Here is a 24,304-nt window from a genome sequence, read left to right on the forward strand (position 1 = left end):
TTGTCAACGACAACAAACTCGACCCTGAGCATATTCAGCGCCTGGTTAGAGCAGCTCTTATTTCTCACATGGGACCAGCTGATTGCAAACTGGGAGGAGGTCAACTAAGTTCCTTCGGAGACATTGGCCAGGAAGAAGCTTATCAAAATGCCCATCCCATTCTGTATACTACTCCAAAGTCTCGGGAGGTGGGGACCGGTGATTTCCTTCGATATTTTTCAGACCTTCTGGTGTATGTTTGAAGAGCATAAAGCCCGAAGGACCCCATGCGTCACAGTGCACGTCCCATCGGAAAATGCAGGGCTTATTGATGCCATCTTCCTCTCGGCGAACTGTAACGAGGATACCCAAGGGGTAATCGAGGGAGACAGTGATACTAGGTGCTATCTCGATAGAGAGAACAGGCGTGTTTAAATTAGGGCTTGTAAGTTCTTGAGTACCCTTATAAATGGCAAAATGGTATTAATGTCGAAGTGAAAGAAAGACTCACGGCTCGTCATGTTCAGAGTTTCTGACATTTTTTGTAAGTTCAGGTTCCATGGTAGAAAGAATGAAACCGGATTATGAAGTGTTGTGAGGGTCACGACATGTTTATGTACAAGCTCTCAAAGGATTTGGCTATTAAGCTATGTATCATGATCATATTTCTGTGTTTGAAGTCAGGTCAACCTTATCGTAAAAAAAAAAAACGTTATCGGCGTGTGCCTAGGCGGTAAGTTCCCCGTTGCCCCGCCCTGGTTTGTTTATTCGCACCTGGGCAACTTGCAATCGAATACATCACATTTGCTTCCCCTTGGACTCGATCTTGATTCTTTCGTTGCAATCATAACTTATCCCATGTCGCATTCATCTCCAGTTTCTTTCTAAATTTGCCGCATATTCTTCCCATCTCACCATGGCTTTCTTTTTCAATCGCGGCCGGTCTCGGCAACCTGCTGATATCGTCCGGACAACCAAGGAGCTATTACTGAGGATCCATGACTCCCAGAATGCTCCCAAGGTTCGTTTGGAGACATCCAGCATGGGGAGAACAATCGACTAATGAATGAACTAGGCCGAAGAGGAGCTGGCTAAGCAACTCAGTCAAATGAAGGTGATAGTCCAAGGAACACCAGGTGGGTATCCTGGAAGTAGCACCCAACGAGCAATGTAAAATTAACCCAACAATTTTCTGTTTTAGAGGTCGCCGCGTCTGTGGATCAAGTCCATGCACTCGTACAAGCAACCCTTCAGGAAGATCTACTCTTTGATCTAGCCCAAAGCATCCATTTACTTCCCTTCGAAGCCAGAAAAGACACCCAGACCGTGTTCTCTCATATACTTCGGTTCCGACCTAATTCATATGCCGCCGAAAAAGATCCTCCCGTCATTTCATACCTTGTCCACCATCGACCAGAAATTATCGTCGAGTTATGCCGGGGCTACATGCAGAGTCAAAGTGCAATGCCATGTGGTGTCATTCTCCGAGAGGCATTGAAATTCGATGTCATCACTGCGATTGTATTGTATGATCAATCCAGTGAAGGAGAACCGGCCATACGACTATCCGATGTGAAGCCCAACCAGCCGCAGAGAGGAGATGGTGTGTTCTGGAGATTTTTCGATTGGATCGACAAGAGCAATTTCGAAGTCAGCGCAGATGCGTTCACGACATTCAGGGTAAGTTCCAGAACGATATCTATCCTATTCCAAGGTTGATAATAAGTGACTGACTGGCATATCTTCCACAGGAGATTTTGACCCACCATAAGAGCCTCGTGACCTCGTACCTCGCAGCCAATTTTGAACTATTCTTCGGGCGGTTCAATAACATCCTGGTCCACTCGGACTCGTATGTGACCAAGCGTCAAAGCATCAAACTTCTGGGGGAGATCCTATTGGACCGTGCGAACTACAACGTGATGATGGCATACGTGGAGAGTGGAGATAATCTCAAGCTCTGCATGAAACTGCTGCGGGACGATCGCAAGATGGTACAATACGAAGGGTTTCATGTGTTCAAGGTAAGTTTGCCCTCAAATGGCTCCGAAAACAGACGAGGGCTTGCTCTGATAAGGGACTAGGTGTTTGTTGCCAATCCGACCAAATCGGTGGCAGTGCAACGAATTCTGATCAATAACCGTGATCGACTGTTGAGGTTTTTGCCTAAATTCTTGGAGGACCGAACTGACGACGATCAATTTATGGATGAGAAGAGCTTCCTGGTCCGTCAGATCGAACTCTTGCCTAAAGAGCCTGTGGATCGGACTCGACCAAGTCGCGACTCGCCATCGGGTCAGCAGCTATGAGTTGAGCTGCATTTAACACTGGGTCACTGCATTGACCGTTTCACGCCCTTATGATACTTTTTTTTACGTTGGTTCTAGCTGGGGGTATTTTCCCCTTTTGACTACATTGAACATTGACAGCTAACGGCCGGTTGTCCAAGCCTCGGCTACAGGAGTTCCACGTGTTTTGTACATCTGGGGCGTATTGGGGGATTGAGGGTTTCAATAGCATCTACAACATACTCTGTGTTGTTCCATGTACTCCATAGTTGGGTATACGCGGATACAATTAAACAGCTTACCTCTTCATGTCACATCCCACCGTTGGTCATTCTAATGTAAGCGCCTTACGGAGTCGAACTAGCGTACTCCACTTACACTCCTTGTTCTCTCACGATCCACACACGGCCCATAGAGGTGGGACAAACCCCTTGATATCTATTTTGAGGGGGAAATGAGGGAGAAGAGGGACGTTGAGAATCCCTCATAGGATGGTAGGGAGATAGTCAGGCTACATAGATAGTTTGAACACGTATACGTATACTATTTACATAGATATACGTGTTACATGTAGCCAGGAGATGACGGAAACTCCGAAGATGCCCCGTTGAAGGCCAGAACTGACCTGGAGAGCGCCAAGACCGACCCAAAATAACTCCACGCCTCCAGGTATCTCTCAATTTTAATTCTGGAGATTCTGTTCTACTGAACTTCCCTTGTGTTTTTCCCCTTGTCGCTCCTTTCTACTTTGATCCCCATTTTCGCTTAATCTGGCCTCCACCCCTTTCGCCTCGTCCCTACACTCCTTTCTTTCACGCGATTCTAGCCCACGCGCAGATTCGCAAGTCATGCCGGGATAATGGTGAATGAGGTTTCTGTATCGTTATCGCACGATCGATCGGAGTCCAATCCGACGATTCACGCCGTGCCCTTTGAAAATACCGTTGACGCCCCTCTTGCAATCCGGTCGGGCTCGTTGCCCACAGCCGATGCGCCAATAGCCTCCAATGGCCGATCATTAAGCACGAGCGCCGCGTCAGCCGGTCCGAGTAATGATCGTGCATCCGTGCTTATGTTCTCCCGGCTCGCGCCATCCGTGTCCGTTGGTGACGAAACTCGAACGATTCGGTCGGAGGGCGCGCCCTCCTTGCGCAGCGTGCCCAGCATTCTGGTGAATGAACCAAACTTCCGTCCTAGCTCACGGCCGGGCTCACGGCCGGGCTCGAGGCCGGGCTCGAGGCCAGGCTCTCGATGGTCAGAAAGAAAGTGGGGTGGTTTAAGGAAACGGTCACTCGAGATGGAGAGGAGACTTAGCTTGGAAGAGGCTCCGCCAGTGCCTCAAATCGAGCACCCTTTCGCTGGTATTCCCTTAGAAATACCGACGGCCTCTTTGGGTGGTCTGGATAAGTCGCTGAAGTTTTCCAATCGTGGAAGTCTGATCAAGAGTGATGCGAAACGTCCGCGCCCAAAAACACCTCAGGAGAAGCTAGAAGAGCAGCCCGAACAACCAGACTCGCCCCACAAAAAGCTAGAAGAAGAGGAGCCTCTTCAGAAACCCTGTCAAGAATTAGGCCGACCAGCCCAGGAAATATCGGATGTGGATTGCGATCCACAGTTGGATCGACAGACATCTGAAAGTGCGCCACCCCCTGCCATTACCATGAGCAAGCCAGAAGGAGAGAACGGAACACCGAAAGCAGTTCCACGGCACGCCAAACCTCAAGGCACTCTTCGCCCGAGACAGACTAGTCTTCCCAGCAGAGCAATCTCGGCTGACGAAGATATGTTGTCACGGCGAGTTAGGCTGATGTATGAGAAGGGCGAAGAAAATGTTACCGACTCCGAGGTTGCGAGAGCAATGGCCTCAGAGAACGGGGTCTTGTGGGAAGAGGGTGCGGTCCCGGATACTGAAACCTCTGAAACACACTCTGCTCAGACGGATGAGGCTGGAAATGAACTCAAACCAAGGGCGTCTGGCGAAGTGGAGCGTATGCGAATTAAGAGGGAAACACAGGAGCTAGCAGGTGGTGCTGAATATTGGCAAAATGTCGGTGCAGAAGAAGTCGATCGTTATGGCTTCATTCGACCTGCAAAGAACTCCAAGGGTTCCGATATTAACCCGCTCCAGCGAGTTACAACTAGCCTTCTGTTAGCTTCTGAGACACCTCGCCGGAAACGTTCAATTCGTCCACCAACCGCTCCAGCCAGTAACCGTTCCTTCAATGGTGCGTCTCTAGTCCGCAAAATATCCCAAACTTCTATGAGTGCGCGTCCATCTTCATCACAGAGCAACTATGGTCCGCCATTGCGCCGCTCGACATCTCGTATGCGTGCCGCTACCAATCATTTGCCTCACAACCGAGACCGAAAAGCCAAAGATGAGGCGGCTGACATGCTCACTCTGCCCACTCCATCTGGTGAGAAAGAAGATGCACCACTTACTCGCGCGATGCGAAGGAAGGAGTGGCGACGTGAGGACAAGTGGACCAAGATGGCTAAGCCGACTAAGAAGACCAAGGACGGCGGCGGTATGACCTTTGAGTTCGATACTCAGAGCTCAAAGTTAATCGAGCGAACTTGGAAAGGCATTCCAGATCGGTGGCGGTCAACGGCCTGGTACTCATTCCTTGAAGCCAGTGCCCGGCGCCACAAAGGCAGCGCACCTGCGGACGAGCTCATCGAAGCCTTCAATGAACTCCAGTTCATTTCATCACCGGACGATGTCCAGATTGATATCGATGTACCGCGAACTATCTCCAGCCATATAATGTTTCGGAGGCGCTATCGGGGTGGCCAAAGACTATTGTTCCGTGTCCTTCACGCCATGTCACTATATTTCCCTGACACTGGCTACGTACAGGGAATGGCAACTCTCGCGGCTACGTTACTAGCGTATTACGATGAGGAGCATTCTTTTATTATGCTCGTCAGATTATGGCAGCTGCGAGGTCTGGAAGAGCTGTACAAATCCGGCTTTGCTGGACTAATGGAGGCCTTGGCCGACTTTGAACGAGAGTGGCTCGCCGGAGGTGAAGTGGCCACGAAACTGGTAAGTCAATCTCGCTCGAAACACGAGGAGTGTCTACTAACGCTTAATTTTTCAGAACGAGGTTGGAATCCCACCCACAGCCTACGGCACTCGCTGGTACCTCACACTCTTCAATTACTCGATTCCCTTCCCGGCTCAACTTCGGGTGTGGGATGTCTTCATGCTCCTTGGTGATGCCGAAGACAACACTGGCCGCTCCGTATCCTCCGGATCGAAGAACAAAGTCCCCACTGATGATAACGTAAGGACATTTGGCCAAGGCCTTGACGTCTTGCATGCTTCATCTGCTGCTCTTATTGATGGCATGCGTGACATCATTCTCGAGTCCGACTTTGAGAATATCATGAAAGTCCTCACCAGCTGGGTTCCCATCAAAGACACTGAATTATTCATGCGTGTCGCTAAAGCAGAGTGGAAAGTCCATCATCGCAGAAAATCCCCTTAATTATCGTTTCTCTGGTCAAGGTTTCGCCCGCGCGATTGTCTTTAACCTAGTTTGGCTATTTCTTCACTGCTCAACCCCTCTGCACTGATTGGCCCTATGCGTGTGCTATACCCTAATGATTGCAAGTCACACCCTGGGGCCTGCTCCTAATGCCCTTCACTCTATACCCTTTCCTCCGAGGTTTCAGAGCGCGCTTATTTGTTGCCGTCGTGCTATTCTGATTGCCCTCTCACTTTACTACGTTCCTTGCCTAATTTTTATCATTATGTCTCCTGCATATTAATACTTCTGATGACCGTTGATTCCCTGGCCGGTTTTCCTTGGACCCCCGATACCTACCCTCATGCCCTATTTTACTTTATTTTGGTCGTTTCGTTTTATCCTTACCTCTTGTACATCACTTTGGCGACTTGGCTCCGAGGGTCATCTTCTCCCTTGTCACCGTCGCCTATTTGGTCCGAATCGTGTTTCATAGTCTGTCGTCGAAGATTTGCAGTTCATTGTCATGCTATAATGGACTGTCTGAGGCGACGTAGGTCGTTCCTATATACTCCCGGAATCGAGAGTGCAGTTATATCTTATACCCAATAAATCATTAGTTCCACTTGGTGTCTCGTCATAACTCTCTCAGAACTGCAGTTTCAATGGTCTATTCTAAAACACTTTTATCTTGCAATTTGAAAGTTAATCGATAATGATCTCTATTTATCCAAGTAAACCCGTTCCAGCTTTGGCACCCAAATTTCCCTTATCAACATAGTTCTTCTTCAGCCAATCCGTGGCAGTGCTATCCAGACCACGCTGTTGACTATATACAGCCTCAACATTGTACACGGTATCCAAGCCAACGGTATCCATCATCTCGCAAGGACCCTTGGTAGCGTTGAACCAACTCTTGAACATGTCATCAACGGTATGAGCATCACTGACGCCGTCAGCCAGGACAAGGCAAATCTCCCGCTTAAGCGACGCCCAAATACGATTAAACACCAGTCCAGTAGACTCAACCTTAGCATGCACAGGCTTGAGCCCAGCCTGGGCAGCCTTCTCCATCAAAAACGGAAAGATCTCAGGATCCGTGTAGCCATACGACATGACCTCGTAGTACAGCTGGTCCGGCGGCATGTAGTAGTGAGCATTGCAGATGCGGTAATTATTCTTGGTATTGACGATCATCTGACGGCTCCGCAGCGATGACGAGTTGCTGGCGATTATGTAGTCCGGCGGGGCGTGTTTATCCAGCTCTGTCATAATCGCGATTTTCATGTCCAGGTTCTCCGGGATAGCTTCGGCGACCATTCATGCGTCTTTGACGGCTTCTGGTAGGGAGGATGTTGTTTTCAACTCGGCGGGGTGCGTGCCTAGTTTAGCGGCTTGCTCTCCCTTGTGTTCCTCGATGTAGCGCACTGCGCTGCTGTAGTTGCCCGCTTTCTCGCATAGGATTACGGGGAAGCCGGCGGCTATCAACATATTGGCGATGCGTCGTCCCATTATGCCACCGCCGATGACGGCAATTGGCCGTGTACTTGTGTCGGGTTTGGTCCACGGGCTTGATGTCATTGTGCTTTGGTAATTGGTGGTTTTGTAGAAGAGAGGTGACCTTGAATGATATAGTCTTGAGTGATAGTAACTGTGGCCAATCCGGTCGAGGAAGAGGTTGTGGTGCTATCATGCTATGATGATATAACTCTAGGGGCAAATGTGGCTAAGTGCCCTCGATACTATAAGGTCGAGCCTCTATCTGGTAATGAGTACTAGAATATTGTTTACTATAATTAATTGTATTGGCAGGATGAGATTGGATCATTGGCTAGTAAGAACATCATTTAGGGTTTCTCGAATGATCCAATGCCTCAATTGGTTCTACATGAGTCCAGGTTGAACAAGCATAACCCGGTAGCACAACGGCAGCACAACGGCTAGACTTGACTATAAATAAGGACCGCAAGCTGCTTCTTAGATTCCGTTCCCAATCTTTGAACCACACGCTTGAATTGAGATTGGCTTGTACGAAGAGACCCTCACCTTCCCAAAACACAATGCAACTCACCATCTCATCGGTCCTAGCCTTGCTCTTTCTAAAAACCCAAACCCTACCCACAGACAATACTCTCGAAAGCTTCGTGATTCCCGCATTCATTCCTATTTTTTCGGGCGCGAATTACAAGCTCTGTACCCAGGGCTGCTGGCCGGCTGCTCTCCTATGCTCGTCTACTGTCGTGGTATGTATGTGTCCAGTTTCACAATTGTTCCCCTTCATCGCGACTAATTGCCACACTCACCAACCATCCGCAGAACCCTCCAAACGCGAGTGTATGTGGTCCAGTCGTTTTTACCAGCCCTCTTTTGGAATGGTACACACATAGGGAATTTGGTAATATTACTTTGGGTTGCACTACACCTGCTGCTCAACCAGATTGCTGGAGTTGTTGCGTAGATATCGCTCCTGTTTTCTAGGGCACATGTTAGCGTATCTCAATTAGAACACAGTGCTTTATGGGAATCAATTGAGATATCCATAACGTCTCGGTAGTCTCCTTCCTTTAGGTAGGACAGCTAGACGGGCTTCGCATAAGTAGTATTGCGTCGCTGGTAGCATGTTGGCACTAAATTTAAGCCAGTTGATGTATATCCATGGATTGATAAAAAATGATCTGACTTTGAACCTTGGAAATCGTGGTGGATCTGGGAGAGGGCCTCTGCCTAAACATTGTATTATGGATACAACCCAAAGCTCCAGATAAGGCTGTTTATACTGCCAGTCGACATAGGAAGCGGATTGTGCTACAGTATGGTCATTCCAGTATCTTAAGTGCCGCAAGTTGTGCCGCAAGTCACGATGGGTGGACCGTGTCCCCCCGCATATCGGGATATCGGGTACTCCCCACATAGGTACTCCGTAGTCCTTTTTGATATAACCCACTATGTGAGATATTAAACCTCTAGTAAAAGTTCCCAGCATCAATAGACTCGCCGCTCAATATTCCTTTCAGGGTCAAATGAATCATCGAGGCCGGTCAACTGCCAAGGAAGTACCCCAATGTGTTATCCCGATGTGGTACCCCTCATGCCAAGGGATATCCCCAGTTTTCGGACTTACCCCGGGTAAGCTTATTCAGGATAGGTATAAATACTCGGAAAACGATGTCCCGCGCTGGTTGACTTCCCTCTTCTCTCATCTCTCTTTGTTCACCATGGCTGATCCAAAGAACACTCCGGAGAAGACCTCTCCACAACACTTCGAGGATACACCCACCCAAGACTCCCCATTCAGCGCCGATCTCAAGCAAGATGGACTTGTCACGGATGCGGAGTCATTCAGCCTCGGCTCACCGACCTTTGAGGGGGTTGATGAAAAGGCTATCCTCCGGAAGATGGACATCCGTCTCATTCCCATGCTGAGCATGCTATATCTGCTGGCCTTCTTGGACCGTGGGAATATCGGAAATGCAAAGATAGAGGGGCTTGTTGACGATCTCCATATGACGGGACCGCAATACAATTGGACTTGTACGATGAACCCCTTTGGTTATTTGTTTTCACAGAAGAATGGCCAATTGACATATGATTGTGGGTAGTGACCGTCTTCTTCTTCACCTACTGCGTTTTCGAACTTCCTAGCAACCTACTTCTAAAGAAGTTAAGACCCTCGAGATGGCTCCCCTTGATCATGGTCGCTTGGGGAATTGTTATGGTGAGTGCGCACATTATTTCTGGGTGATCGCAAGCAGCATTTAATGAGATGTTACACAGACCTTGATGGGAGTCGTCAAAGATTACGGTGGACTACTCGCAGCTCGATTATTTTTGGGCATTGCAGGTATGTTGATGTCTACCCTCCTTCCGACCTCCACTTTGTTCTAGTCAAGACTAATGATTGCAATGAAACGAGATAGAAGCCGGTTTGTATCCCGGTGTAGCATACTACATTACACTCTGGTATCCACGCCATCGAGCACAGTTTAGACAAGCTCTCTTCTTTAGTGCCGCCAGTGTTGCGGGTGCATTCTCTGGGCTTCTTGCATACGCTATCGCTGTATGTGTTCTACTTGCTGACAGCAATGAAATTCTTTTTACTAATGTGTCTCGAAATTCCTAGAAAATGGATGGTGTCGGCGGATACGCTGGCTGGAGATGGATTTTCATTCTTGAAGGTCTTCTTACAGTTATTGTGGCACTCATAGCCCCATTTGCGATTCACGACTCCCCGGAAACTGCCACTTTTTTGACTGAAGAAGAGCGTCGATTTGTGATCCACAGTTTGCGAATTCAAAACTCGGCAGATTCCCGCGAAATTGATCAAACGAATGATAAGTTCGAAATGCGCTATGTCATCGATGCTTTCACCGACTGGCAAATTTGGTTGGGTCTATTCAGTAAGTTCTGTTCGTCCTTGGCTATTCAATGTATTATTCACTGATTCGTGGAAAGTGTACTGGGGTATCACCTGTCCGCTATACGGCATTTCCCTTTTCCTTCCTTCAATCATCAAGGACCTAGGTTATAAGGCTTCAACTGCCCAGCTCCTTACAGTAAGGTCCCTGAGCTACTTCATAATGAAGCGGAGATTGACATCATTATAATTAGGTACCAATTTATATCACTGCAGCGGTTGTCGCTGTTATTGCAGCCTGGGTATCAGACAGGCGCAAGCAGCGATCCCCATTCATTCTCTTCTTTATGGGCATGATTGGTATCGGCTTTATCATCTGTCTCGCGTCTACTGGTCGGGGAGTCCCAGGTGTTATGTACTTCGGTATTTTCCTGGCGGTTGTCGGTAAGAATTTACAAACCTCCGCACGCTTATACTCCAGCTAACACAACAAAAGGAATTTATCCAGCATTCCCCGGAAACGTCACATGGCTCAGTGTGAATATGGCAGGCGACTACAAGCGCGCTGCCGGCATGGCTATTTACATTGGAGTAGGCAACCTGGCAGGAGGTAAGGATCGCGCATCAATTGGGAGCTTGAGAATTAAACTAATACTCTTCACTCAACAGCTATGTCCTCAAACTTCTACCGTGCTCAAGATGCGCCGAATTACATCCTTGGTCACTCTCTTGAACTTGCATTCGTTGTCGTGGGCATGACAGCAGCTGTCATTCTACGTATGGCATACCAGCGTGTTAACCGGAAGCGGGATGCCATGGATCCTTCGGAGTATCCTGAGAATCCCGACTCGCTGGGCGATCGCTCTCCATTCTTTAGATACATGCTTTGAGGTAAATACAAGAACTGATGATTGGATGGTAGAGAGTGAACGTGCTATCGCTCACCTGGACACGAAATGTTTGGTTTACGTTACGTACTCCTTTGACTACTCCCTTGATATAGACATCTCTCTCAACTTCTATATACATAAATACACGCAGAGAGTAGAAACTAGGTTCCGGGTACCGTCCATGTCGTGAATCTTATCGCAGTATAGCTAGAATTTATCTGTCTTGACTTTGACGAAATAACAAGATACTTCACCTAAATTTCACACTCTGAGCTAATGCAAAAAGCTGAGAGATAAAGATCCTATCAGACCTAGCATACTGACAGTTTAAGGCATCGCACTCGAAATGCTATTCATTCGTGACTGTGTTCTAATAATATGTTGTGTTATTTTTCAAAAGAAAAGGACACGACTACAATCTTATATCCCTCAAACTATATTTGTAGCTCTGAAGTAGATCTTACGTTGTTCGGATTTTGTAAAGTGCTCTTCTCTTGCAATATATACAAAGAAGTAGACTCGCAAAATGTTACAACCAAACAACCAAGTCAAGATGTTAGTGAGTAGTGATTTCATCGATTATTCAACCAGCTTCTTTGAGAATTCCAAAAATAGACCGTGAATGTGTTACGCGTTGGAATAAGTGGAAATATCAGCCCTAGAGACCGACTATATGGGGCCTTGACCATTGGCGTCTGCCTGGTGATTAGTAGGGGGTGGATTTGACTTGGCGTAGAAAACGACCTCGGAATGATCCTATCAAAAGCTTTAGAAACATTTACAACACTGCATAAGTGAATGTCATAATCCCCAGATCTTTCTTTCACCTTGTCAAAATTATCGATCGTTCCTGCCCGTTTTGTTTGTTTTGACCGCCCTGGATCAGCCGCGTGTACACTTTGCCGGACCCTCTGACACCTCTGATCATCCGCGAATACCCCCATCTGTGATCTTCAGCTCTTGTTCCCCAGATTCTTTTCGCTAGCCCACCATGACGCTAGCTGAGGAGTTCAAATCGCGAAATTTCAGTAAGTTCCCACATTCTGCAATACCATATCTCAACCTGCTAACCGTGCTGGTCTTCTTAGGCATCTATGGACAATGGTTAGTCTACCGCGTTGCCTTCTAACACTCCGTGTCCTTACAAGCCTGAATAATGTCATGAGAGAGCATTTCGCATTTTGATCAAATGATCAAATGCCATTTGCTACCTCGTGTGGTGGCCTGGACCCTTCAATCACTCTCCCGAAAATCACTTGCGCATATAAATGAATCGGTCTGACGCAAGATCTAGGACGGGTGTGCTATGCATTATCCTTTGCCTTGCGCTAGGGATTGCGAACATCTTTTCGTTCAACGTGGTTCTGATTATCATCAGTGTCATCAGCATGTGAGTCGCATTCATTTCTCGCGATTCATTGCGAAGCCTAACGTGTCTCAGTGCCTCGGCATTCGTCATTCTCTTCATAGAAGTGCCCTTCCTCCTCCGAATTTGTCCCACATCCTCGACCTTCGATTCCTTTATCCGCCGCTTCACAACTAACTGGATGCGCGCCCTCATTTACGCCGTCCTTGGTGGTGTCCAACTTATCAGTCTTGCCGAAAGGGCTTCTAGCTTGATTGCTGGTGCCGTCTTCCTTCTCATCGCGTCTGTTTTCTATGCACTCGCAGGCCTGACGAAGCAAGAGTTTGTTGGTAGCAAGACCCTAGGTGGCCAGGGAGTTGCACAGATGATTGTCTGATGGTATGATATTCACACCGAGCCGTTCCTGTCTTGTTGTATACCAGCTGGACCCATTTTGGGATTGGTCCTAGTGAATGGAGGTTCGTACGACACGATGGAATGCTCGGTGCAGATGGTGCAGAGATAAAATGCCATTAGGGCAGCATGCATTGGGATGTGCTATGAAATAGTTTTTATGTTTTTATTGTGCTGTACTTGTATGCCTCGGTTTGGTTCAGGATGATCCCGCTGGACATGTTTGTTTTCAAAGTCGATGAGCGTTCCTATAGCAGATATATCTGTGGTTTCCTTTCTTTTTGTGGACTGCGTCCGCCAGAATAGGTATTCTGATATCTATCTTAAAAGGTGTATTCTTTGACCAAGCTCAATTCCGCCACAATATCAGACAAGACTCAGTATGACTTCAGCTGTATGTTATAGATCTAGTGAAGCGGAAGCTCTTCGGATTCTTCGGGTTTAGAAGCTCGTGGATGATGGCCTATTTCTGTAGGTATCAACTCTGACACTTGGGTATCTAACGTAAAAGCACCCAGGCCCATGAGGTACATAGCAGCTCCTCATTCGGGCGATACTTGGGTAACTATACGTACATGTTGCCATTTCCGGCTTAGCTCCTAATACGCTGTCCTGTAATCTCCCCTGTCCCTTCAACGTAAAAGAGCTATACCTACTACGATTGGGATTTTTGGCATAGCAACCGGGTGTTTTCGCGGTATGATTACTAATAGTATCAAATGGCGGTTTGTGTTAGCGAGGGCTGCCTGTAACAGTCCATCCAGCTCTCACTTCCTAGTTCCCTGCTCACCCGCCCTACTCTTCACCACAATTTCCACTTGACAATATCCTTCGGTTTCGGTATCTTGTTGAGAAAGGGCTGAGCAATGCCCCCAACATTGCGACTGTTGGTCTCGGAAACCGCCCGAGCGTCTCCAATATGAGACAGCCTCGTCGGGATCGGCGTCATTCCCGATGAGCCGGGGTACGGCCCGCAATTACGAACCCAACTTTGATTAAATCCCATATATTATTGGCTATCCAGCTGCCCGGAGCCAGCTGTCCCTCGATTTCATGCAGTAGATCGGCATTCGGCATTGGGCTTGGATCCATTTTCGCAGCTGGGGATCGTGAATCTAGACTCCGGACATGGTGCCCACTTACTTCCTGGCATGAGCTTTGATATGCAACTCGTTTCTCCACGAACAAGAGTTGACACATAAGCTATGCCATCTAATTGAGCAGCCTGGTTTACAGCCAAATCCATGCGACCACTCGGGGTCGAAACCGCCCCCTACACGTCCCCTGCGACCAACGAAATCGTCGAAGAATGGTGCGATTGCAATCAACCCAGTAGAAGATGTATCTCACAGGATGGGTTTCTTTAGACAATAATACCTCTCGCAGCTTTGGCTACCAGGTCTCGGGACACATTTACATTTAGATTGGGAACAGCTCGCACAGGCCTATCTACCAGTCAGTCAATCCATCAGAATGACTATAACGGACAGGATGTCAGGGGGTAAGATGTACGTGCCCGTCCGTACCGCTGGGGGACGGAATTTCGGTCGGGTGGCATCTTCGGCCAGATCCCCGCTGGACCTATTGAGATTGCATAACTGTTTTTCTTAACGACGGCATCATACAGCATCCGGGGCCGCTGGAAAGGGACCTTTGTAGCAGAAGAGAGAGCCGTGGCCCTGCCCACCTAGAAATATAAGCTCCCTCAGGTAGGAGCGCTGGACATGAACGGAGTCGTTGAAATCGCATCAGACTACTATTCTAACACGGAGTTGGATAGGTAGCCCACATGGGCAGGTTCTAGAGTCCAATGACGGATTGACCGAACGGGATTGGGCCCGAATCCCGACGGGATATATGAGTAGTATCCCCTGGAAATTGTAACCTCTGCATTCTCCTAACGTTGATTAATCATTCCCGTCCCTGCGTAACTAATACCCGACAACTTTACCGAACTTGAAATACTCTCGCCATGAAGCTCATTGTAGCTGGTGCAACCGGTCTGGTGGGCTCGGAGATCATTAGGCAATGCCTGCAAATCAACGAGATCACACAGGTTATCGCACTAGCTCGGAAGCCCGTCCAAGTTGAAGAAGGAACAGACCCGACGTCGAAGCTTAAGAGTGTCGTCATTCGAGACTACGGGGAGTATTCTGCTGATGTGAAGGCTGAGTTCGCCGGGGCGGACGCCTGCATATGGTACGCAATCCTACTCTCGTTGATATTATGGCAATTAAGAACGGAAAAGGAAAAGCCCACTAACTCGCGCTGCCTGTAAGGACGGTCGCTGTGACACCATTCAGAACAAGCAGCTTTGACTTTGCTGAGGTCAAGCGCGTGTGTCAAGACTGCACTCTCGCGGGATTCAAGGCCATGTACGAGGCCGGTCCCGCGAAACCCTTCCGTTTCATCTACTTCAGTGCCGATGGTACACCCAGAGATCCGACCAAAAGGCCAGCCATCATGGGTGACTATCAAGTCATGCGCGTGAGTTATAGTTGCACGAGTCTGTGTGTTCTTATGCTAAAGACGATCTGCTTCTTAGTGCGAAACAGAGCTCATGGTTATCAAGCTTCCCGAAGAGTACCCGGGGGTCGAGATCTGTATCGCTCAACCCGGAGTAGTGGTCAATTCCACTACTTTTGGGAGATCTGTACTGGCCTCGGTGTTCCATGTCCTTAACGCTTTCACGCGCGCAATCCCAAATATTGATCGGCAGGAGCTTTCGGCAGCAGTCCTAGACTTGGCTGTGAAGGGATTCGATCAGGAAACGGTTAAGAATAACGACCTGGTTCGTCGTGGACAGGCAGTGCTGAAATAGAAGGTGGAATCTAAGCGTTGAAGCATAGATCAGGGCCAAGGAGCGGGCGAACAGGCATTTAAAATCGGCCCACACTGTCCAACGTCTGTTCGTCCTAATATTATTTCATACTGATATCAGCCTCACCTCTACCTAAAGATCGGAGAAATATTTACTCCAAGGATAGTGAATCGTGCTTCAAACGGCATTCGGGCACCAACCCCGCCCCGGGCCGCTCCACAGATAGGGTGGCGGGGATGGGATTGCAAAGAACGAATCCGGAAAATCCAAATTCAAATCTACCGTTATACGGAAGTGAATATATACCCGCTTGGCCCTGAAAAGTGTCACCAATAGGACCAGATGGAAATAGATGTAGATTGAATGTATTTGGCAGAATTAGGGTTGGGTATCAGCTATAGACCTACATCGTATATGCACTCTATGTACGGAGTAACTATCCCATATCTGGTAATTCGCACCCTGACAATCTTGAAACTTAGGCGACCCGGCTAGGCTGCAATCCGTCCAGCTTGCTACACGAAACAAGCCGTCGGCTAGCTTGAATCATAGACAGAATAATATACAGGAACGTGACGCAAATAGTGGGATGGAGCTTGGAATTTTCGTCACAGGTCATATTGCCCCGCAAATTCTTTTTAGCCCTGGTGATCAATATGTGGCGTGTAATCTCGCTGTTTCGGTTAGAGTGGATCTCATTGTTGAACAGATCGGTGTATCCTAGTGATTGAAGGTATGACAAGGTCAAAGGAAAGCGATACCTAGAGAGTCGAGACTGAAAGCTCCTAGGGTAGTGCACATATATGTTAAGAATGTTCATTGATCTTAGAATGAAGTGTACAATGTAGGGTTGGTCGAGTTGTATAAATAGCCAACGATGATGCAATGTGGAAAGCCATGACACTTCACCGCCTCGGTCGAGTCAGCCAATCCAACGACAGAGAAATCATCTTATCATGAGAAGTCAAAGGTCAAAGAACAAGTCCGATATCAAGTTCTAGACTACGGAGTAAGTACTTGTAAGATACTTCAGCTTATTTTTAGATATCTTGTACAGTAAGAAGAACATGTGCACAATGTTTGATCTGAGCTGAGACGGTCGCTCGGGTAAAGGTATAATTTTAGAGAAACAGGCATTATTATTTTAAGACCAATATTGACCACAGATAGAAGCCATTTATAGGACCTCAACAAAAGAAGCGAAGGTGCCCTATACTGATCTCATCGGCGGGGCGTTGAGTTAACGGATCGTTGTAGTTGGCTCTTATATAACATGTAATGATACTGTATTAGTACAATACGCGCATTATCTCTTGCGGTCAGAGCACGTCAGGCGTGGCAGAAAGAGCATACATCATCTCTCTTTCCTAAAACTCAGATTCGGAATTGCTTCAATATCTACTTCCGTGCAGTTCTTAACTGTTCTCATTGCACATTTTCACTGTCGTTCCAATTGGACTCAACTGGTTCTCACCATATCCGGGTAAGCAAATCATTCCGTATACTCTTATCAGTCGCATGGCTAGGCTCTCTCCTCTTGAGAACCTTGCATCAATTTGATGCATATCCATAGTAGTTGCCTTAATCCCTGCAATTCATTGGAGCCGTGTGTCCATTGTTGTTTTGAACCCGCATAAGGCCAAGCGTATTCGCGGGGTATCCGGTTGGGCAGTCGCTGACTTATTAACAGCTCCCAGAACTTCATCATGTCCCAACCTGCTCCGGTCATTCCTCCTCGACCGGCCCGATCTCCAAAACCGCCGGCAGCGTCATCGTCGTCAGAGATGCCCAAGATACCGCCGCGCCCGGGCAATCGCCGCAGTGATCGTTCGGCTTCACCCATGCGTGATAGCTATGCACCTTCACCGTTCAATGAATGGACCGGTCCTAGCATGAGTCGCACCGTTTCAAATGATCTGCCTCCACGTCCTCCCAGCGTCACGATACCGTCCCTCGGCGAGGAGGGTATTGAATATGCGGATCTCGACCCAGGAAACATGTCGGATACCCATCACCAGACACCTGCGGAGACTCGCAATGTTGGCAGTGATCTTAAGATCCATGCACCGAGACCTTCGCTGCCGATATCAAGCGCGGAAGCAAGAGTCCGTGGTGTCACCCGGACTGATTCCCGCCAGGCTGCTGCGGCAGGACTAGGCCGTGGTGTTTCGCCTGCTCGCGAGGAACTAGAACGATCAAGTCGTTCACTGCATTCCCGAACGAGTGGCTCACGCACCGGATCAACTGCATCCAATGAGCGCCGACACTCTGCCCACATGGGAGATGAGCAGGGGTTCCGCGTGCCCATGTATCCAAATGCCGGTGACGTCCAGGCACCATCCCCCAGCCCGTACCTCGAACAAGGCTCGCAGCGGTCCAGCCGTAACCACAACCGCACTCGTAGTGCTCGGGACTCTTCACTGCCCCCTGGTAGCTATGGGTTGCACGGACATGGCGTTCAGTATCCCGATAAGTTCGAGAAGGCTTGGTATGAAAAGCATCCCGATGAATTCGTGAAGGAAGAAGGAAAATATGGCCCTGGTGTCGGCACTCCGCGTCCCGATTGGGCAATGAGCAGCGATGATCTGAACAAGATTGTTCGAAGCTCGGCCCAGACTGGTTCCGGTCTTGGTGAGTATTTGAAGCAATTGTGCTGCCGATTGAAAGCTAACTGTAGCTAGGTACTTCCCCATCCATCGTGGGTACCCCCGAAGAAGAGGTCGGATACATAGCGTCCGACGAGTACATACAGCAAATTGCTTCTCCCCCTCCCGACGGTCGATTCGAAAGCCAACCGACTGTTGAGTCGCCACTTCGACAGATGAGTTTCCCTTCAGAAGCAACGCAGAAGCAAACTACCGCAAGGCCACTGCATCAACGTAGATCCAGTTCGCATGGAAATCGTGATGGTGGCGTGATCCACGTGGATGATCCGATGCATCCTTTGCACCACCCGGATGGATTCGCCGCCACCCCGGCGCTGGAAGAGAATGAGCCGACATATGAGAACGCCGTGGAGGACGATGAGCCAATTTTGGCTGCTGATGAAGTGCGCCCTGAGTCGGCGTACTTGCATCCCGCCGTCTCGCCGTCATTTGATCGTCGACCAAGCTTCGAGGATGATGGCCGCAGTCGAACCCCTAGTTCCCACAGTCGTTCCAACAGTCGTTCCAACAGTCGGTCGGCAAGCGTGCAAGGCCAACTAACCCGCTTTGACTCGCGCGAGGATACGTATACACCTCTTGAAGACGTCGAGGAGTATGAACCGTTGTTCCCTGAAGAGGATGCTAAGAAAGGGAAACCCGTGTCAGCTGCGGATCGCTTCAAGAAAAGGCCTGACACACTCAAACATAGATTCCCTAGCCAGGATATCTGGGAGGATACCCCGAACAGTCTGCAGCTTCAAGCCACCGTCACCACCCCAGATCTGCCTAAGCGAGACTCTGCCGAAGTCTTCGAAACACCCGAGCAAGAGGCCAAACGCAAGATGCAGAACGCCAAAGTCGACTCTCATCGGGTGGCCGCCCACATCCTGGAAGGCGAGAGCGGCAGGGATAAGACTCCCGCGCGACCCGACACTTTGAAACAGCGTTTCCCCAGTAGAGATATTTGGGAAGATGCCCCTGATAGTCAACAGCTGGTGACCACAATCGAGCCTGCAAAAGAAGAATTGAAAAGTCCGGAAGTACCTTCCAGGCCTGGAATTCCCCCGCGCCCGCAGAGACAGCCTCAGTCTACCTCACCGACCGAAAAGCGCCAACCACCATCAATTCCTGGCAGACCCAAGCCTCAGGTCCCTACCCGTCCTGCTAAGCCCAGTTCCCAGGCCGCAGGAACCACCGCTGAAGCCTCGAAAGATGCTCCTGCAGTCAAGGCCAAGCCCGCAATTCCTGGTCGTCCAGGCGGGAGCAAAATTGCAGCCATGAAGGCGGGCTTCCTCACTGATCTGAATTCACGTCTGCAGCTGGGTCCGCAGCAGCCAAAGCCTCAGGAAAAGGAGCCCGAGGTTTCGGTTGAGAAGCAGCCTCTGAGCGATGCTCGCAAGGGAAGAGCCCGCGGACCAGCACGACGTAAGCCAGCCGTCGAAAAAACCAGTTCTACGCTCCCCACTATCCCAGAGATCAAGATCACAGAAGCTTTGAATATCTGGCAGGTCGACCAGGATGGAAAGGTTGTTGTTGGAACCAGTAAGAAGGAGGAAAAGTCTGCTGTTGCAGTGAAGGAACCGTCGGTGACTGCTGAAGGCCCAATGGCCCCTCCAATTGCCAAGAATACCGCCGGCGAATCTGTAGACCCAACACCTGAATCTCCGGTTCCAGAGGACATGACCTCGCCCAGGACCACAACAGCGGATGTCCAGCCTATACAGACCCCAGCAGAGATCTCGAAATCGGCTGAATCGTCTCCGATAGCAACCGAATCGGCAGATAAGCAGGAGGACAAGGACGACATGGACGTGACAAAGTCCTCTGAACCTGCAGCTGTGGCGTCGCCTGAATCTGTCTCAGTCCCAACTAATCTAGATGATGCCCTGGAAGAAATGGCTGCATCAGCTGACGGAAAGAGGGAGTCTGACGGTAGCATTCACCCTGAACTGTAGTTAGTTGGGTGTGTGGATTAGCTACCCCTCGCTCTTCTATGATGTTGCTTTTCCACCCCTGATCACCAGATCGCTAGATCAAGCCTTATTACTTTCTGCTTTTTTAATGATGATTTGCTACTTTATTCAAATTCAAACTTATCCATCGGTCTATGTAGACAGCTGTATGGAGTAATATTTCGTATTCGGCCAAATCGAAGGTTAACTTTTCAACATCCTCGTATATGGCTTGCCATGCAGAGGCAAACACAACACATATATCTATGGATGTGTATTAAGACTGCAACATGCCCTCAGAGTCCAATTTAGCGCCTAGATAGTTCTGCCCTTCTGTCAACTAGACCAGGAAAAACACTACTATCACCATCACCACGTCCACCACGGCCTCAAAAGACTGGACGACTATTAGGACACAGAGCGCGACAGTGCTGTCATAAACCTGGAAGGAAGTCATATAGGAGGACTAAGGGCAATGGTCGAACTATTGTGTCTCACTGAACGGTAGTATATCATATATACTCGAAGTGAATTAGAAAGTAAATCTACATCTATACGCCTGACGATCATTTGCCATTTCCGGTTTGATCTTGGGTTGAGCTCGGCGGCCACTGTGACGTGATTGCCCCCACGTGACCGCCTTTGACAGCCGCGGCTTACAGCCGAACTTAAGAGATTCCAACCTCCACTTAGTGGAATGGAGCTCCCTCTCTTCTTGTGCTCTGGGGCAAATTAAGACATTTATTTGCTTTTCGGCTTTTATATGTTTCACCTCTCTACTCAGAAGATGCTGAACTCCGTTCTTTGTCTCTTATCGAGCCCGATTTAGATCATTACCGCAACTATCTCTCAACATCTCTCATCGGCCCCGACTTGCATAGCTAGTCCCCACTACGATGGCGTCCGTCCCGGGATACTCTGCACCAGGCAGAATCAGACCACCCGATGATACCACCCCCGCCAATCTCGATGAAACTACCATCTCTCAAGAGAGTGTCTCACCTCAGGATGAGTCGATGGAGGACACCGAAACCGTTTTCTTGAATAAGAGCGTATCGACCTCGAGCCACGAATCGGATATTTCCAGCAAACTCAGTTCATCATCAAAACCACCCCATGTCTCAGAGGAAGACGAGCCGCGCAAATGCTGGATTTGCTATACAGATGAAACGGAAGACTCGCCACTGAATCTGGAATGGCGGTCGCCTTGCCCTTGTGCCTTGACAGCCCACGAGGCATGCCTGCTCGACTGGCTGGCGGACATGGAAAACCCCCGGTCGCGGAAAAGCAACGGTGGCGTAACAATGATGTGCCCTCAGTGCAAGACGGAAATCGTGGTCACTCGCCCGCGAAGCTATGTCGTCGATATACTTCGATTATTCGAGCGCGTAGCAGGTCGATTGGTTCTTCCCGGCATAATGTTTACAATGGCTGGCACTGTATGGGCCGGGTGCTGCGCGCATGGCGTTTATTCAATGTACCTCATTTTCGGAACCGAGGAAGCCAGGCAGATCATGGAGGAGACTGTGGAGGGCCCGTGGAATCCCGGGATGAATGTTGGATTGCCGCTTATCCCGCTCGTTCTAATCTTCTCGCGCACTCGATACGCCGAAGGCCTTCTTCCAGCTATTCCGGTTCTTTTCTTCGCTTCACATAACCCCGGGCAGGACCCCGACTTTGACTTGTGGCCACCCACGCCGGCTATGACGTTTGCCGCGCTGCCATACGTCAACAGCTTTTACGGGGCGCTTTACGAACGGATATTCGGTGGCTTGGAACGGAAATGGATTGCCGAGGTACAACCCCGCGCGGCAGAAGAAGTCCTGGATGATGCGCAGCAACAAGATCAGGCGGAGGGTCTCAACCGGTTTGGTGATAATGGGAACGGACAAATCCTGATGGAGATCGATCTTGAGCTGCAAATGGGAATGGGCGATGGAGACGAACCGGACCTTGGGGCTGCCGTCGAGCAGGACGAAGATGCCGATGACGGCCCACAAGATGCTGCGCAAAACAATAACCCGCTAGGGCTTGGGCACCGACATAATGAGATCATCGCCGATACCAGCAATCTCGCTGATGTCGTACTCGGAGCACTCGTCTTCCCAGCAGTCTCAGCATCAGTGGGTGGCCTATTGAAGTGTCTTCTACCTAAGTCATGGACATCCCCAACCATGAGCGGTGGCCGCCTGGGGCTACTCCAGACCCGCTGGGGTCGCAGCGTTGTTGGTGGGTGCATGTTTGTTCTGTTGAAGGATGCACTGGTTCTTTATTGCCGATGGAAGCTCGCCCAAACGCACCGTCGCCGCAAGGTTTTGAACTACGATCGAGCTAAGAAACACCATGCTGCAAAGCGGTCCACTTGATAGCTTTGAATAGCCCATTTCTCGATTTGAGTCCCTACTTCCTCTGCTTTCTTCGGCGCGCGCGTCGACTGCATTCTATGGCGTTTATGGTATTCTATTTGATGGCTTTGGTGGGACATTTCACATATGATGCCTTTGATGACTCTCGATACTGCTGAATACCTCTAACTTATTATTCGACAAAAATATCAAGTCATGATCTCTGCTCAGAAGTATCGATTTCTATCTGTACCTATTATTAATATCAAGACCGGCTTAATTGACCAGTCATCGGACGTAGAACCCTTTCTTATGCAAATTAGGTTCCTAGCCATTCAATAAGTAAATCAAATCATTATTTAAGAAGAGCATGCCTATATGAAGCACAAATGCGTTGCAGCTAAAGATGTAGCGGGAATGTTAAGCGCGCGGCTAAATAGGCGGACAAGATTCTGCCGTCAAGGAATTATTCCCCGTGGAACTCAATTACATCGAGCCCTTCCCACTCCTTCCACCCAACAAACAACCATCAGAATGAGGTCCTTATCACCAGCCCTCGCGTCCCTCGCGAATGTCTTCAAGATCCCAATGTCGATGGCGCCGGTCCGCCCATCAATCACCCGGGCATGCCACGAGACCCTGAACCGCCAACCCCAACAGCCCGGCCCGGTCACAGCAGCCCTGCAATCAGCGCCATTCTCGACAACAAGCGCAATGGCCGCTAGAAAGGCTTCCGGCGGCTCTGTAGTTGATAAGCGCATTAGTATGTGTCACGTCCCTGCGCCGAGCTTTCACCCGAGTCCCGAGTCCCGAGCCCCAACCAGACCAAACACGTCACGGCCAACGAAAAGAAAAAGAACCTAAAACTAACAATCCATTTTCAACCCTCTAGCTCTCATCCGCTACTTCCTCCACCACCCTCTCACTCCCCGTCCCCTCCGCTTCTCTCGCAACCGTTACCTCCGACACTGGACCATCCACCGCGCGTGGCAATTGTTCCAGGCTCAGCAGCGCCGCAAGCACGAACTCGAGATGATGCGCCAGTACCAGAGCATGCAGGATGCGTGCGAGGAGCTGCGCACCGGCGCGGGTGACGGAGGAAAGCTGTTCCGCGTCTCCATGAACAAGAAGGGTATCTTCACTGATATGTTCCCTATTGAGTATGCTCGCATGCAGACCGACTCTCCTCCTTCTGATGGATGGAACTATGACTGGAAGAAGCCTGTAAGGAAGTAGAGGTCTTGAGGAGAGATTGTCTGGTTGGATTTGATGTTGGTTTGACTGGAGGGCCCAGGATATATGTATCATTTTGGCGCTATGTAACATATGCTTTTCCTTTTTTATCTTGATATACTATGCATTTTGCGTTTCAAGCTCTACGAGACTTTGCTTGAGTTGTCCTATGGTTTTTCTGTGCGATATGCTCGGACTCTATATCAAGGAGTATAGGGAGAAAGGAGATAAGTTGATTATATGGTACCCTGAGCGGGTCGTGAGCACAATGTATGAGAAATCAGCGCTGAAAGCAAAGGGACCGGAATTACTACATGAAAAAAAGAGAACACAATGAGCGGGATCGCAATGTACTTCGGGGAATTGAGCGATGAGAAGGAGGGGAATCCGGAGTTGCACGTGCATAAGCATCAGCCACAAATACACAATTGATCAAAAAGGAAAGACGTAAGAAAATACCTGCAAGGAAAAGGCACGGCTGAAAATAACCGGAAAGCAGACATCGTACCCAGATCAATCGACTGGGTGAACACAAGAACCTCCCAAACACCAGTGATGCATGATA

General features: G+C 49.2%; 12 protein-coding genes across 12 annotated transcripts; 9 read left to right on the plus strand and 3 right to left on the minus strand.

The window, feature by feature from the left end:
- Positions 1 to 168: 168 nt before the first annotated feature.
- Positions 169 to 518, minus strand: N7518_000872 (uncharacterized protein; the record flags this gene model as incomplete). The annotated part of the gene is made up of 2 exons (XM_057181800.1): positions 169 to 332; positions 491 to 518. 2 exons carry the CDS (start codon positions 516 to 518, stop codon positions 169 to 171), a joined length of 192 nt encoding a protein of 63 aa, XP_057047150.1.
- A 377-nt stretch (positions 519 to 895) lies between these two features.
- N7518_000873 (Mo25 family protein) lies at positions 896 to 2,288 on the plus strand (the record flags this gene model as incomplete). The annotated part of the gene is made up of 5 exons (XM_057181801.1): positions 896 to 1,000; positions 1,055 to 1,115; positions 1,181 to 1,659; positions 1,731 to 2,003; positions 2,064 to 2,288. The coding sequence occupies 5 exons, from the start codon at positions 896 to 898 to the stop codon at positions 2,286 to 2,288; spliced, it is 1,143 nt and encodes a 380-aa protein (XP_057047151.1).
- An 838-nt stretch (positions 2,289 to 3,126) lies between these two features.
- N7518_000874 (putative TBC domain protein) lies at positions 3,127 to 5,761 on the plus strand (the record flags this gene model as incomplete). The annotated part of the gene is made up of 2 exons (XM_057181802.1): positions 3,127 to 5,316; positions 5,372 to 5,761. The coding sequence occupies 2 exons, from the start codon at positions 3,127 to 3,129 to the stop codon at positions 5,759 to 5,761; spliced, it is 2,580 nt and encodes an 859-aa protein (XP_057047152.1).
- Positions 5,762 to 6,466: 705 nt separating this feature from the next.
- Positions 6,467 to 7,060, minus strand: N7518_000875 (3-hydroxyacyl-CoA dehydrogenase family protein; the record flags this gene model as incomplete). Its single annotated transcript, XM_057181803.1, has 1 exon — positions 6,467 to 7,060. The coding sequence occupies one exon, from the start codon at positions 7,058 to 7,060 to the stop codon at positions 6,467 to 6,469; it is 594 nt and encodes a 197-aa protein (XP_057047153.1).
- N7518_000876 (uncharacterized protein) lies at positions 7,061 to 7,321 on the minus strand (the record flags this gene model as incomplete). Its single annotated transcript, XM_057181804.1, has 1 exon — positions 7,061 to 7,321. One exon carries the CDS (start codon positions 7,319 to 7,321, stop codon positions 7,061 to 7,063), a length of 261 nt encoding a protein of 86 aa, XP_057047154.1.
- Positions 7,322 to 7,800: 479 nt separating this feature from the next.
- On the plus strand, positions 7,801 to 8,198 carry N7518_000877 (uncharacterized protein; the record flags this gene model as incomplete). The annotated part of the gene is made up of 2 exons (XM_057181805.1): positions 7,801 to 7,983; positions 8,178 to 8,198. 2 exons carry the CDS (start codon positions 7,801 to 7,803, stop codon positions 8,196 to 8,198), a joined length of 204 nt encoding a protein of 67 aa, XP_057047155.1.
- A 757-nt stretch (positions 8,199 to 8,955) lies between these two features.
- Positions 8,956 to 10,984, plus strand: N7518_000878 (allantoate permease family MFS transporter; the record flags this gene model as incomplete). Its single annotated transcript, XM_057181806.1, has 9 exons — positions 8,956 to 9,271; positions 9,340 to 9,455; positions 9,515 to 9,581; positions 9,658 to 9,797; positions 9,861 to 10,137; positions 10,193 to 10,293; positions 10,349 to 10,538; positions 10,591 to 10,704; positions 10,764 to 10,984. The coding sequence occupies 9 exons, from the start codon at positions 8,956 to 8,958 to the stop codon at positions 10,982 to 10,984; spliced, it is 1,542 nt and encodes a 513-aa protein (XP_057047156.1).
- A 991-nt stretch (positions 10,985 to 11,975) lies between these two features.
- N7518_000879 (Tvp18 family protein) lies at positions 11,976 to 12,726 on the plus strand (the record flags this gene model as incomplete). Its single annotated transcript, XM_057181807.1, has 4 exons — positions 11,976 to 12,012; positions 12,073 to 12,088; positions 12,279 to 12,374; positions 12,426 to 12,726. 4 exons carry the CDS (start codon positions 11,976 to 11,978, stop codon positions 12,724 to 12,726), a joined length of 450 nt encoding a protein of 149 aa, XP_057047157.1.
- A 1,989-nt stretch (positions 12,727 to 14,715) lies between these two features.
- Positions 14,716 to 15,564, plus strand: N7518_000880 (uncharacterized protein; the record flags this gene model as incomplete). Its single annotated transcript, XM_057181808.1, has 3 exons — positions 14,716 to 14,942; positions 15,023 to 15,230; positions 15,289 to 15,564. 3 exons carry the CDS (start codon positions 14,716 to 14,718, stop codon positions 15,562 to 15,564), a joined length of 711 nt encoding a protein of 236 aa, XP_057047158.1.
- A 1,706-nt stretch (positions 15,565 to 17,270) lies between these two features.
- On the plus strand, positions 17,271 to 20,164 carry N7518_000881 (Aim21 family protein; the record flags this gene model as incomplete). The annotated part of the gene is made up of 2 exons (XM_057181809.1): positions 17,271 to 18,195; positions 18,246 to 20,164. The coding sequence occupies 2 exons, from the start codon at positions 17,271 to 17,273 to the stop codon at positions 20,162 to 20,164; spliced, it is 2,844 nt and encodes a 947-aa protein (XP_057047159.1).
- An 893-nt stretch (positions 20,165 to 21,057) lies between these two features.
- N7518_000882 (RING finger domain protein) lies at positions 21,058 to 22,527 on the plus strand (the record flags this gene model as incomplete). Its single annotated transcript, XM_057181810.1, has 1 exon — positions 21,058 to 22,527. One exon carries the CDS (start codon positions 21,058 to 21,060, stop codon positions 22,525 to 22,527), a length of 1,470 nt encoding a protein of 489 aa, XP_057047160.1.
- A 513-nt stretch (positions 22,528 to 23,040) lies between these two features.
- On the plus strand, positions 23,041 to 23,742 carry N7518_000883 (mitochondrial 54S ribosomal protein mL40; the record flags this gene model as incomplete). The annotated part of the gene is made up of 2 exons (XM_057181811.1): positions 23,041 to 23,269; positions 23,399 to 23,742. 2 exons carry the CDS (start codon positions 23,041 to 23,043, stop codon positions 23,740 to 23,742), a joined length of 573 nt encoding a protein of 190 aa, XP_057047161.1.
- Positions 23,743 to 24,304: the final 562 nt, after the last annotated feature.

Source organism: Penicillium psychrosexuale, assembly GCF_028828465.1.
Source record: "Penicillium psychrosexuale strain IBT 29551 chromosome Unknown utg000001l, whole genome shotgun sequence".
In the NCBI taxonomy this organism is placed as follows: domain Eukaryota; kingdom Fungi; phylum Ascomycota; class Eurotiomycetes; order Eurotiales; family Aspergillaceae; genus Penicillium; species Penicillium psychrosexuale.